This window comes from Podarcis liolepis, assembly GCF_965112155.1.
Source record: "Podarcis liolepis genome assembly, chromosome: 11".
Taxonomy (NCBI): Eukaryota; Metazoa; Chordata; class Lepidosauria; order Squamata; family Lacertidae; genus Podarcis; species Podarcis liolepis.
This window is the reverse complement of record NC_139565.1, coordinates 29490602-29505533: the sequence shown is the minus strand read 5'-3', so window position 1 is coordinate 29505533 and position 14932 is coordinate 29490602. Positions and strand designations below refer to the sequence as shown.

At 38.2% G+C, this 14932-nt stretch overlaps 1 protein-coding gene across 10 annotated transcripts in view; it reads right to left on the bottom strand.

Moving 5' to 3' along the window:
* The window catches only part of ARB2A (ARB2 cotranscriptional regulator A), a 209396-nt gene that overhangs the window by 165968 nt on the left and 28496 nt on the right, over positions 1-14932 (bottom strand). For all 10 annotated transcript variants that reach the window (XM_083465445.1, XM_083465442.1, XM_083465446.1 and 7 more), the window contains one exon: positions 12836-13027. In XM_083465445.1, coding sequence (XP_083321571.1) covers positions 12836-13027 — 192 coding nt within the window. The remainder of the gene's footprint in view (positions 1-12835; positions 13028-14932) is intronic.

Below are 14932 nucleotides of genomic sequence, written 5' to 3'. Positions count from 1 at the left end.
ACTCTACAATTATATCATAGCTGCTGTGGATGAATCTATTTCAAGCTTGATATATATATATACACTATAACGCTTGTGGTGAAAGTCTTTTTATGACACACACACCCTTTTAAAGTGAATCTCGTCACTAAAGTACGCTAAAATTCTGGTTTATCTATATGTGTTTATCTATGACAATTATTAAAATATCTAAACTTCAGATGAGTATTTCCCAAGAGAAATTACTTATTTTAGTTGGTGAAGGATGATTCTAGCAACCCAGATGGACTCCTGCATATGTCCTTTAATTAGTCCTCTCTCGCCTCCTACACCCACAGTTCTAAATTAAATTATTTTCAGATTACATGATCTACTTACCAGAGACTCATGGGAAATACAGTCAGAAGATAAATACACAGTGCAAGATATAAAACAAACAATTGGCCTAGCTGAACATGGAAATAGACATTATGTGAAAGTCATCTGGTTAAAAATATATATGATAGATTTGCCTATTTAATCAAACAGGCATGAGAAATTCAACATTTATGAAGGTGCATGAGTCAACATTGGAAAGCAATGCTTCCAATATCTGAATTAGCCTATTTCAATAATTATAGCTATTAAATGTTTTATTCTGCATAGGACACTCATTAATAAATATTTTAAATATAATAAACATAAGCTACCAGTTAAAATGTAAGTCTACAACCACTTATTAACTCTTGAAAATTAATCCTATATGCTCCCAATGTCAACAGAATGTGAGTAACGCAGACATTCTAATTTCATCCTTGCAGTTACAACTACAGTATTTGCTCTTATTTTTTCTTCACAGTTTTAATCTTTGGTTGTGCTATCAACATCTTGTGTTCATTATTTATTTCATTGTGAGACTCTTCAAGTTCCCATTTGGGGTAGAAAGTTGGCATATAAATTTTAAAACAAAAACATTTGATAGATGGATTTACTACATAAACTACCACGATCAAATATTTGAAATAGTACATCTTTGATCTTGCATATCAGACACACTGATTGAGGGGGCCCGGAGCTGTGCAACATCACCACATCGTGCAAACATGCACTGTGCCGTGCGTCCCCCGCAGTGTGCATGTGTGACACAAGCAAGCCCTGTGGTGTGTGTGCGCTGCTGCCGCAGAACGGGGGGGGCCTTCACTGAAAATTTGGGGGGAGCTTTGCCCCCCCCCCACTTGGCGCCGGTGTTGCATATTATCTCACATTGCGTTGGACCAAGACTTCATCTATCAATGATGGAAAGACTCCTTCCACACATGGTAGAACTTTGCTCCAGTGGAAAGATCTCATTGGCAGGAGGGAAGAAGCTTTTTCTAGTTCCACCCCCCCCCCACCAGCAACCCCCAACACCACCTCCACAGTTTCAGAATGTCACTGTGATCATCGTATCTGTCCATTCAGAAGTAAGTTCAACTGAGTTCCATGCTGCTTCCTCCTAGATAAGTGTACTTTAGATTAGTCTTCGTCATGTTTCTCCTGATGATAAGTGTTGGAATTCAAAAGACAAACCCAATGTCTGAAAGTCAACAGATCTCACTAAAGAAAACATTTTTCTGTTTGCAAAAAATTTTGGTACCTTTGTCAAAGGTTTCTGAAAAAATATGAACACGTAACAATTTGCACAATATTTAATATTACTGAATATAACACTATTATAAGTAACAAACCTATTTCACTTCAACAGAAAAATACGGTAAATTCTTTCATGATGTGAAATTTCAAACTGTCATCCTCTCATGCATCACCAAGATTCATTTTTTAAATTGTATTTACTGAGTTTTATACACACCTTAGGTAATACATATATGAGCTACAATAAAACAATAACCAAATAAACCATATATGTGGGAGAGGGTAAGCATTATGATGAGAAAAGCAAGTGAGAGGATAGAAAGGGAGATCATAGCGTGTTATCATAGTGTGTATCACATATGTTAAGGATAATTATCAATTCTTTCCTGCATTCTCTGACTGACCAAAAGTAGTTTTCTATAAAGTCCCATGTGTTGAAGGTTGAAAAGTGCTGTGTAATAAAGTTGCATATTTAATAAACTTGTACAATATGGTATAAAATTTGTCTGCTTCTGGTCCTTTTCTTTCAGTTTAAATGTCAGTTTTTTCAACAAGGCCAAATTTCCTTGTACCAAAAACTCAATAAATTAAGTTGAGATTGTTTCTAATGTTTGGCTATTACCATTCTGGCTGGTACAATGCAAAACATAATTAAGGCTTTAAATAAAATAGTTTGCAAAAAACCATCAAAAATAAACAATAACATTTGGGAGTTCACCTGTATTTTTGGTTAGTTATTTTACCAATTTCCTGGAAAACTTCAGTCCAAAAATTGAATGTTTCCTCACAGAACCACCACATGTGATAGAAGGTTCCTTTTTCACCAGCCATTAGTCTGTGAAACCTGTGTGCTGTGAAAGCTGGTGCACCTGGTAAAGGTAAAGGAACCCCTGACCATTAGGTCCAGTCGTGACCGACTCTGGGGTTGCGGCGCTCATTTCACTTTATTGGCCGAGGGAGATGGCATACAGCTTCCGAGTCATGTAGCCAGCATGACTAAGCCGCTTCGGGCGAACCAGAGCAGCGCACGGAAACGCCGTTTACCTTCCCACCGGAGCGGTACCTATTTATCTACTTGCACTTTGGCGTGCTTTCAAACTGCTAGCCTGGCAGGAGCAGGGGCTGAGCAACGGGAGCTCACCCCGTCACGGGGATTCATTTCCTCTTCCTTATCTTACTACTTACACATCCACCAAAATTTAAAACAATTTTAAAGTGCTTTTAAGTTTAATAATACATAAAAAGGTTATAAAATGGAAATAACCAAGATATTTCCATGAGCCTGGTAGCATGCTCAGAAGCCACATTTGTCTCATTCTGATATGTGAAAAAAATGTGCTCATTTGATGTCCGAGTGCCAATATAAAATATTTTGGAATTTCATAATTCAACATTATGAGAAAATAGCAATTGCACCTGTCATTTGTAAACAGAAAGAATTAGTTTCAAACAAATTAAGAAATATCATCTAAAATCCATCTACTTATGTGCTCTTACATTATATATACACTGAAACTGGTAGCTCTCCATTCCCCAAGGAACCCTTGAGATTCTTGTTCTCTCAGGGGTTACAGAACTCGAACTATAGCTCCTGAGGGTTTCTGGTAGAAACCACGACACAGTGATGTGATCCATGTCCCAACGTCAATCAAGGTTCTGCAAACGATAAAAGGGGTTGCTTTCTTCATTTGTACAAAATCTTTCTGTTGGATAGCTACAGCCAACAGGAAACTTAGTTTCAAACAAGTTTCAGTGCATAGGTTTGTGCTTTTGTGGTAGCTTAGTGAAGTTATTGTAGTTAGAAGGTGGTTGCTGATCTAGTAGAATTCCAAGCCTTATGATTCCATATTTGAGCCTAATTTTCCACTGCTGACTATGCTTTTAGGTTTAAGGCCTTGCAACATGTTCAATATCTTTGTTCAGACATCATGCCTTTTTTTGTACTGTAGCTCTGCCCATCCCCACCACACAACTGCAAAAACAGTTATATGCAATCATAGTTATGACATCACTCCATTAGCCACCCTTTCCCCATATACGGTAATTTTTTAAAGTAGAAACACTGCTTTCCTATAAGAAATGTAACCTAAACAATATTTTTTTCCCAAACAGGGAACACATAGCAAATTGCACTGGAAGGGTGATAATGAAAAAGCAACACCATTTATTAATTTTGTATAAGTTATATTCAACCCTAGAGATTCCTTGGAGGGAAAGAACATGTCTGAATTTCACTATACAGTGCCACAGGCAGAAAGTGAGAGAAACTAAACAAGCACATCCTGAAGGGAGAGAAAATGCCTGCAGCAGCAAATGACCTACTACATACCTCAATGGAAATGTTTTGATGTTATAATTTGTTAATTTCAAGAAAAAAGACAATTATCAACAATTACAGTTTGTTCTCATAGAACTATTTAACTTTTTTTTAAAAAAATGATCAAAAATGACATATTATTATTATTCAAAAGAATGACGTATTTTCAAAAGATTATGAAACCACATAATTTTGCATGAGAACCCCATGCCAAATTTATTCCTTGATTACTTATGGTAGGAAGGTTCATGACAGGATTAAAACACTTCAATTTCTGTAATAGAACTATACTCTGCTGCTTATCAGGCAGAAGAATGTTACTGAACTATACATTTAATGGTCTGAATTAGCAAGCACTTCTCCCTGTTGAATTGCAAGGTATTTTAAATAATGACACATGCTTTAAAAAAAAATCAACTTTGCTTTGGCAGTTGGACTGAATCATAAATACATTTATATGCCCCTATTAGGGCTGGCATTTGAACAGTTAAAAAGCAAATCTTGATAAACTGACTGGTAAAGTTTTGAAAGAGGTATAATAAAAGTATACTAATTACAAAATGACTATCTTCTGGATATTCTGTAGTCCAGCCTCAGAACCTTTATAAAGCATTTTGCCAGATCACAGAGCACACCATGGCAGAACATCATGCTATATTCTTCTTCACTTTAGCAAATGCAGAGATACTTGTGTAAAATTGTCAACTTTTCTCGATAAATTGTCTAATATATTGGTTTTCAACCAGTGTGCTGTGGCACCCTGGGGTGACTTGAGTGCAGGGGAGCCCCAGGGGGCGTCCTTTCCTTAACTTGCAGCCCATATCTTCTTGCATTATATCTCTCACTCTTTCTCTCTGAGGAACATTCCAGGGTGCCAGCAGCTTTAACTTGCAGCCCATTTTCTTCCCAAAATATAACAGCCACAAAAAAGTGGGGAAACACTTTTGCATGACTGTTTTACTTCTTAAAGTGTCTTAAATTTGTTGTTAGCCGCCCTGCGCTCGGTTTTTGAACCGGGAAGGGGAGGGTATAAATTAAAAAATAGTATTTATTATTATTATTATTATTATTATTATTATTATTATTATTATTAAAATATTTTCCTCACAACAACAAAAAATCTTCCCCAGCTTCAATAACTAACAGTTCCTTAGATTTACACAAAGGGCTTGAGAAAACAGCAAAGTAGCTTAATGGTATGTGTGCCTGGATGTGTGTGTGCTCTATAAGTAGGGATTTAAAAGTAACCCTAAAAATGAGCAGTGTGTTTCTCTCTCCTATCCCCAACATCCTTCTCCTCTATTTCTTTCTACCTCCCCCCGGCAACCCTCCTTTTCTGTAACAGTCACTCAGCTTTATGGGAGCAGAACCATGTTTGCAAAACCTGTGCTGTGTGTTTCTTGCTTTCCCCACAATAACAAAATATTTCTGCTTCTGATCTTGTTTTGCCCTCTCCATTCCCCACACATGTGCACACTAATTTCGGGAAAGGCAGGCTGGGGCGTCAGCTTGGCCCTGCAGAGCGAGGTGTCACTTTGGTTCCTGTCAACACATGCTCTCCCACTTACACGGTGCCGAAAAGGGGTGGGGGAGATGGAGTGGGGGCAGAATGGGCAAATCCCCACTTATGTGTATCCTGTAACGGAACCCCAGTGTAAGTGGCTTCTGTTACAGAGGAGCCACAGAAAGAATGTGGTTGGGCATGGGAGCCATGCTCTCAAAAAGGTTGAAAACCACTTGTCTAATACCAAGGGCTTAGTATCTTTTAGCAGAGCGCAGTGATCAACTGGGTATATAAGCGGTGAGATGATCTTTCAGGTATTCTCGTCCCAAGCTGTACAGTATAGGACTTCATACACCCCAAAACTGTCACTTTGAAATTAGCCCATTAGCAATATCCTGCTCCAGTAAGCAGTCAATCTGCTTTATTTTGCACTAGCTGCAGCTTCCAGACCAACTTCAAAGGCAGCCCCACAAAGAGAAACTGCGGTAATCCAGTCTGGAGAATGGAAATATCAATGAAAAATGGAAGGGAATTAAGAGTGTATGGCAATTGTAAGAGAAATTCTAAATTCATAACTGTGTAAGTATTTAAAAAGTATACAAAATAAAGCTCAACTCTTTATGAACCGTTTGAAAGCACCACGGAAGAGGAACAATCAGTGTTTTATTTATTAAATATTTAGCTTACATATTCACCTCAGCCATGTATGGGTTACTATCCCAAACTACAGTCATGATTTCATTTTTCTTTACATTTTCTTAAAGTGGAAATATTAAATAAATAATTAATGAAGGTTAGGACTCTTTTATACTAAACCAATTCATACATTATTTATCAGTATTTAGTATTTCCCACACACTGTTTGGAGGCATTTAAATAACCTCCTGAATTTGAAAACCACAAGCTTCATACCATATGCAGAAGTATGTAAATCTTTTATTTTAAACATGCAACTAGATATTTCAAAAATAATATATGAAAACAGCCTAAATTTGGCTTCTTATTTTCACTGACTCCAAGCCCTTGCCTTCAACTGCTACAGATTCCATTTGACCTTTATCCGCATGGGTATGTTAAATGTAGATATGTAAAACTGACTAAATGTTGCTGAAAAATCTATTTTTATTTATTCTATATATTTTGTTTAGTTGAATGCTGCTGTATATACAGGAAGGGGAAAGAGGTGGGTTTACTGGCCATAGGAAGAACCATGAGTTGTGACAGTTACTTTATTGTTAAAAAGAAGATACACAGATTTCTGCAGCTAAAAGACAGTAAAAACAGATTAATTCTTAAGAGCTACATTAAATTTAAACTAAAGTTAAAGGTTAAGAAACAAAAGAAATGTAAAGACCTTCCCTGTCTCTAATCTTTTTATTCTTAACCAATTCCACTCAAGAATCTTCAACTAATTATTATGTTTTATTGACGGCATCTTTCCCTGGGGAGGTTATTTAAAAAGTTTAACCCCTGAGCAAGTCATGGCTTCTCCTCCCTTTGAAAGTGTCAAGTGCATTGATTATAACTGCAGGAAGTGTTACCTTCTACCCAGAGATTCTCACCCTGAACAATCTTAAACACTGTATCCCTCCCAAAACAGCTTTGATTCAGCAATTCAGGCCTCTTCAGCTGATATTAAAGGCAGAAGCACCACAGAAAAGGGATCAGCAGTTAAAATGAAATACAAAGCGGGGGAGGGACACAGATCTTGGATATGGTAGCACAAAGCGGGAGAAAAGCAGATTTGAAAAAGACATCAGAGTGACTAAAAAAGAACAATATGACAGAAATTAAACATGATTTTTATGCATGGCTTCGAAGCATTTAAACTCATCTCAACCTCCATTGAAATTCTGATCATACCCAAACCCCAAGGCTTTTGACATACTTTCATAAATCCACACCTCCTCTCTCTCTTGTCTAATCTCCAGAGTCACTGTGAGGTATCCCACAAGTTAAAGTGGTAAAAATGCTGAATTCTAATATCAATATGAACCCACAGAAAATACCACTTAATTGTCAAAATGAAAAACAGATACAAGAAACATAAAATACTGTAAATATTCACTAGGTGGCATTTTCCAATGCTTAATGGTTAACAGAAAAATGCACCTTTCAAAAAACATATATATCTAGCTTAATGGAGAAAGTTGCAACAAAATAATGCTACAGATATTATATGACCATAATAATGCTTTATCAGGACACAAAGAAAACACCACCATACATTTAATTCATTTTGTGATCTTCAGAATTAAAATTCTTAGAACGCTATTAGAATTGAGAAGTAAACAGCCACTGAGATGAGGTTTATACACAAGTACGCATGAATCATAGAAACAGTGCCCAAACTTCCACAAAGTAATTGGATTTTCAGAACTGCAAGTGGGTTTATTCCAATTCAGTCATGACAGGGCCAGAAGGTAATGATACATCTGCCATGATGCAACAAGCAGACCTGTCTTCTGTCAAGAGTTGAAATCATAAAGGAATAAGCTGTCGTTAACAACCTCTCTCCAAACACTAGAGCTGTCATCTCATTGTTTTCCTTTGCTGGCATGGGGGCTAGGGTGGGCTTATATAGCCTGTCATTCAATATTACTCCAAGCATTTAACCTTCCCTCTCAATTTTCTTTAAGCAATCTTTGACTGAACTTAGACAAATTTATGACTAATTACCTACTTATAAAGTTTCTGTATAAAATTCATTTGGATATAAATCCATTCAATCAGATTTTAATAGGCACTATGTATTGTGAATAAATATATAACTACCACACATTTTTTAAAAAGGAAATAAAACATATACAGTGGTACCTTGGTTTATGAACTTAATCCATTTTGGAAGTCCGTTCTTAAACCAAAGCTTTCTTAAACCAAGGCATGCTTTCCCATAGCAGCGGCGGACTCAATTTACAAATGGAACACACTCAACAGAAGTGAAACGTGTTCTTATTCCAAGGCAAAGTTCACAAACCAAAACACCTACTTCTGGGTTTGAAGCATTCTTAATCCAAGTTGTTCATAAACTAAGCTGTTCTTAAACCAAGGTATCACTGTATGTCTATGCTCTCAGTATTTCCTGTTTTTGTATATGTATGTTTGGGATAAGGAAGAACTTTTTTTTTACATTCAGTATTTTATTAAATATATTTTCTAAACTGTTATCATGACCAACTTAATCATATAAAACTTAAAGACAAAAATCCAGAGTTGTTTCAGGCAGGCACAAGAGCTAGTGTATGCAAGTAAGTATTTTTTACTTTTTATCTTACATCTCACTTTTAAAAGTCCCCTCAGTTAAAACAACAACAACAACCACCCATACAGCACCAGGAAATTAAGAGACATACTAATAGAGACGCATGGGCACAAACCCTTATTGGATAGGGAACTAACTGTGCAGTTGGATTTGGACTCTCAGTCAAAGTGTGAACATACATGCTAAATGCTTGCTGTAACAAATAAGATATACGATGTCTCAGGACGTCGACTGCATGAGGCATATTTTGTTGCATTGGGGACAATATGATCAAGCTAGGGAACTACTGATTAAACCACTATTGGCAAATTGGCCGGATCAATCTGAAGCCTACTATATCAAATATCTTCTGGACGGCAAGTCCAATGATATTACAATGGCCGTGGCAAAGTTTCCCTCAGTAGTCATACAAATCAAAAATCAACATACCCACGACTAAACAAATAACGCTCGGTCTTCCTTTCCTGGGGGGTTGTCTGTATGAATCTGTATTTTATTCTGAATCCATGTTATGGACCACAATAAAGATTATAATTAAATAAGATATACCTCTTCAAGAATCCACCAGAACGACCAATCCCTGGCTCTGAAGCCAAATACACTTCAAACCTACAAGGCTTTCTGAGAGCAGGGAAGTTTTCACAAGCCCTTCCCAAATCTATGGACCCGAATCAGACACTGAAATGAATACTTCTACCATACATACATGAAATGCATGTACATATGGGGAATTAAGAGCTTTTATTTGCACGTATCCAATCTAGAGATGGATCTAGTAGCCCACCTGAGAGTGTATATTGGAGATTTGCAGAAGAATAGGAATAATTTTACCTTCACCTGGTGGGACTGTTAAACACTTTTTGGATGAGAATGAGAAACAGTGTGAAACGAGTATTATTGGCACAGAAATGGAAGCAGGAAGAACTACCGACGATAGAGGAATGGCAGATGAAACTGATGGACTACGCAGAATTGGATAAGATGACAGGGAGAATTCGAAACCAGCGGGACCAGAAATTCTTGAAAGATTGGAGTAAATATATGAGTTATCTGAAAGACAATTGTAACCAACTGACTATGGTTGTAGGACTACAAGAAGTTTTGTAAGGAGAACTGTATGAAATATTTCAGAAAAGATTTATGAGAATGGATTTTAAATTATGGATTATTAAATGTAATAGTTAGGATAACAAATTTAAGATTAAGAGATGAGGTCTGAAAATCATTAGACATGGCTGATGAAAGTCTCAGGCTAAAATAGCCAAAATGTTGTATAAGATGAGATGAGATGTTCTGTTTGGAAAATATATGTAAAAACTAATAAAAATGTATATTTAAAAAAAGAGAGAAACAGTGCTGAAACAATTCTCCCCATTTCTGCACTTTTTAAATTTCCTGATCCATCAATAGACTCTTACCTAGCTGAATAAAGCATAGACCTTAAATGGCTAACCTGTGACCCTCCAGATGTTGTTGAACTCCAACTCCCATCAGCCCCAGCCAGCATGGCCAATGGTTAGGTATTGGGAATTGTAGTCCAACAACACCTGGAGGGAACCATGTTGGCTGCCCCGAAATTAGAATGATGAAGAAGTTAGAATTTTATCTAAAGCAGACCTTTAGTATTTGTTACTTGGAGGAAAAAATGGCAGAACTCTGAAACCTTCATTTTCAACCCTACTGAAGTTGTTTAGTTTCAGCTCACAATAATACTAATTCCCCTAACAATGACTCTCTTTTAAAACAGTTTCTGTAAAAATGAAAATTGGCCTGCATTTTTTTCCTCTGTTCAAGGCTTTGAACCATATTTGAAGGCATGCTTCACCCAAAACAGTATAGCCTAGAAAAAGATGCGTAATTTATAAAAACTTATTTTCTCATGGTTTATCATAATCAGAAGCATCAGAAAGTCTTAAAATGAAGAAACTCACCACTTAACCTTTGAACGAAAAACACAGCTTAAATCCAACCTGAGTGCACTTTTTCATTGCAGAATTTATTCAGTAGTTCTACAATATGATCTAATTTGTCATCACCTGCACAACTGTCACTCACTTTACCATTTACAGTTTTCTTTCCAAACTAAAGCACCCAGGACCCCCCCACCCCCCAAAAAAATCCCAAGAAAAATAACTGAACATTACTAATTGTGTGGGGGGGGGGTTAAATCCCAGTGTTGATGTAGCAGATCACCTCCCAAGTACAGACCAAGCCAAGCCTTAAGATCTTTCAAGGATCTCATGCTAGTCATTCTATGACCAGCAGACTGTCACTTGGTGACAACACATAAATGAGCTCTCTCAGTGGTAGCACTCACCCTTTGGAATGCCTTTCAACAGGTGGTTCAGGAGGTGGAGATAGTAACCAGTTATAAATGCTTCTTAAAGATTTCATAGACTCTGATTTCTAATTCTTAAACTAATTTTTTATTTTTGAGCACTGCTCAGTTTTACATATTTTTGTTCTGTGTTTAATTAACTTTTTAAAAATTGTTATATTTTTATATGAAATTTTATTAATTTTTTCCTAATAATGTTTTATATAAAGCATTCAAGAAATTTATTTTCATACTAAGCATTTTATACATTTTATAAATAAATAAATGGGATAGAAATGAGTAAATAATTCCTATGTGGTTTTTTAAAGCAAAAAATGAACAGAAGCAGGTAAGTCCCTTCTTCTGACACACTATGGATGGCTTTATTTTGGGATATTTTATCACCCACCAAGACACATTAGAATTCTGCTTTGGGCTGAAAAGGTTACTGTAAAACTGTCTGTGTCAGTTTCTTAGTTTTGATTTAAAAATTAACCTATTGGGTAAAATGTTTCCAATGTGTTTTTTCTCTTGACATGACTTTCTTTAGGACATTACAGTGGTGCCTCGCAAGACGAAAAGAATCCGTTCCGCGAGTCTCTTCGTCTTGCGGTTTTTTCGTCTTGCGAAGCAAGCCCATTAGCGGCTTAGCGCTATTAGCGGCTTAGCGGATCAGCTGATAAGCGGTTTAGCGGCTTAGCGGATCAGCTGATAAGCGGCTTAGGATCAGCTGATAAGTGGCTTAGCGGCTTGGGAAAAGGGGGGGGAGGAAAAAAACCCCGCAGGAACTCGCAAGACATTTTCATCTTGCAAAGCAAGCCCATAGGAAATTCGTTTTGCGAAGCACCTCCAAAACGGAAAACCCTTTCGTCTAGCGCAGGGGTCTGCAACCTTTAAGACAAAAAGAGCCACTTGGACCCGTTTCCGAAGGAAAAAAACTGGGAGCCGCAAAACCATTGCGACATTTAAAACAAATATATCTCCGGAGCCGCGATCTGACAGTGGACGGGAAGGTAACGTCGGGACGGTGCGTGACTAACGCACGCACCGCCCCCATGCGACGTCACAGCCAGTACAGAGCCCGCCACAGTGGGGAGTGTCGGGGCGCACAATGCGCCTCCTCCCCTCGCTAGTATCCGCCCCGGAGCCGCGGCAAAGGTGTAAAAGAGCCACTTGCGGCTCTGGAGCCACGGGTTGCAGACCCCTGGTCTAGCGGGTTTTCCGTCTTGCGAGGCATTCGTCTTGCGGGGCACCACTGTATTACTGCTGGAAGACAGTTGGGGGGGGGAGAGATTACCTATGTCACGCTCCCTTTTTTTGTTTTCATGGCAGTATTCCTCTGTGGGTGTGTTAAAAGCTCACACAGCATTGTGAAACACTGGAGCGTGTTTTGTGTTAAGAATCTGACTTAGTCCAACTAATTTTAATAGGTCCATTTGTATGCTTCATAGAACATCTCTTTCTGTAAGGGTACAAGTTCAAATGCCTTCTAGGATCAACTTCCTGTAATAATAGACAGAACAATTTGTGCTTCAGATGGATATAAGGAAAACTTCAAACTGATGAAATTCAACTGAAAACGTCTGCAGTTTTAAAAAGATTTTTGGATTGATTTATCTTCTCCAAAGACCACACGGCAGTTCCTACAACAGTATTCAATGTAAGTAAACAACAACTGTTTCCTCAAATAAAAGAATTATTATGCAAAAGTTTTAGAAATCTAAGGAAAATTGGCAGTTATATACAAGTTTGATGTACATTAAGAAAACAAAATCTCATAATATTGTGAAAAATTGTTGAGTATAAAAAACAAACATCTTTCAAAAGGCCAAATAAATATCCTACCTCAATAGCTCTTTTAATGTATGGAATCTGAGTGCCACTGTCCAGATCTTCATTTATAATAAGCCTTCTTGCCCACTGTCCTGCTCGAACAACACCGCTACCGTGAATTAAAACCATCAGTTTGTCTGGATTTGTCATTGCATCCTCACTCATAAAGATAAAACTCCGGGGTTCACCTTCCATGGCATCTACCTAAAATGAAAACAGTGTGTTTATTAACAGCTTATTGAATTATATAGCTTACATCAATAAATCTATTCAGACTATCCAACAGCTGCAACTAGCAATTAAATGCTTAGTTAGACCTGGAGTCTGGAAAATAAGTTGCCTACTATACTGTCCTCAGTATTCATTACAGGTAGGAAGCCGTGTTGGTCTGTTGTAGTTGAAAGAAAATTAAAAAAAATTCCTTCCGATAGCACCTTAGAGACCAACTAAGTTTGTTATTGGTATGAGTTTTCGTGTGCATGCACACTTCTTCAGATACACCAGTATTCATTGTTAGCAGATCTACTCACAAAGGTGTTAATGCATACTGGCAGAGCAAACCCTACAGGTGGGATTCACCTAATGAGTTCTGTCAGTGGAAGCCATGAATGAAGACTTCTGATGGTGCAATGGTGCTTTCTCCCCTCTCCTCCCCACATACCCCTAAAGTGGGTTGAGGGGGGCCAGGAGACCCCCAAAACAGCTCACAGTGGGTGTGGGTGTTTCTGTCTGGCAAGCTGAAATGCTTGTACAGATGGAACATTCATCACAGTACAACATAGTACAACACTGATTTCCACCCTAAGTGCTCAAATCGTAATCACTCCCAGTACGTTTTCCTCTTTGTATGTTTTTATCCTAGGCTTCCAGAAAAGGAGTACAGAGTAATATTTTTAATCTCATAACAGCCTGTGAGGTAGGTTAGATGATGACTTGTCCAAGGTCAACAAACAGTGACAAACAGAGCAGTTTGTAGTTGAGCAGGGACTACAAACTAAAAGTCGCTTTGTGCTAACTATACCAAAGAACTAACAATTAAATTCAAAATGCCACAGAAGTCACAAACACAATTCCACCAGCAGTACAGAATGTCACAACTGCCTAACATACGATGGGCAGCCTATCTGCATAAAGTTGATAAGGTCATACCTGGGTATTACCCTGCCCACGTCTGGCAGTAATCTGTCCACACCATCACAGATATCTGCTTAAAAAATACAGTCTGAATGGGTAATCACAACAGTGTTTATTACTCTAGTGGACAATCCCTGCTTGGAGATCAGTAATTGCACCCAATTGGTCCTGTTAACCTTATCTGTAGCCCTTGCTAGTTTATCATGAGGTGTTGGCGATTCAACTATAGAATTGCTCAAGTGGCTCCACTTGTTTATGCAGGAAGGTCACAGATGCTGATATGTCATCTTCACTCTCTCATGGAGTTTTGTAGGATTCTATCTTTTATTCCCTCCTTTGAAACCTCTAGGCAAGATTACATGTAATAAGCCCTTTTAAAAAAAAAAATCTTGCCCAGATCCTACCATTTGAAGACTGGATTTGTGTGAGCCAACTAAAACTCTGGTCTTGTAACTTAGGGTTGATCAGAACATACATTAGCACACATGGGTTATAGCATCTGGCTGGCTACCCAGTTGCACCCCTATCTGGGCAGGGATAGCTTAACTTCTGTCAACTATGCTCTGATAACCTCTGCTGGAAACTTCAGTCGGTGTGGAATTCAGCATCCAGGTTGCCTACCAGGGCAAGATGGTTTGAGCATATAATGCCAATCCTGGCCTGACTACACTGGCTGCCAATGAGCTTCTGGGCCCAATTGAAACTGCTGATATTGACCAATAAAGCCTTAAATGGCTCAGGCCCACAATACCTCAAGGACTGCCTTTCCTCATATGAACCAACTCAGACCTGTGATCATCAACTGAGTGGTGTAGTGGTTAAGAGCGATAGACTCATAATCTGGGGAACCAGGTTCGTGTCTCCGCTCTTCCACATGCAGCTGCTGGGTGACTTGGGCTAGTCACACTTCTCTGAAGTCTCTCAGCCCCACTCACCTCACAGAGTGTTTGTTGTGGGGGAGGAAGGGAAAGGAGA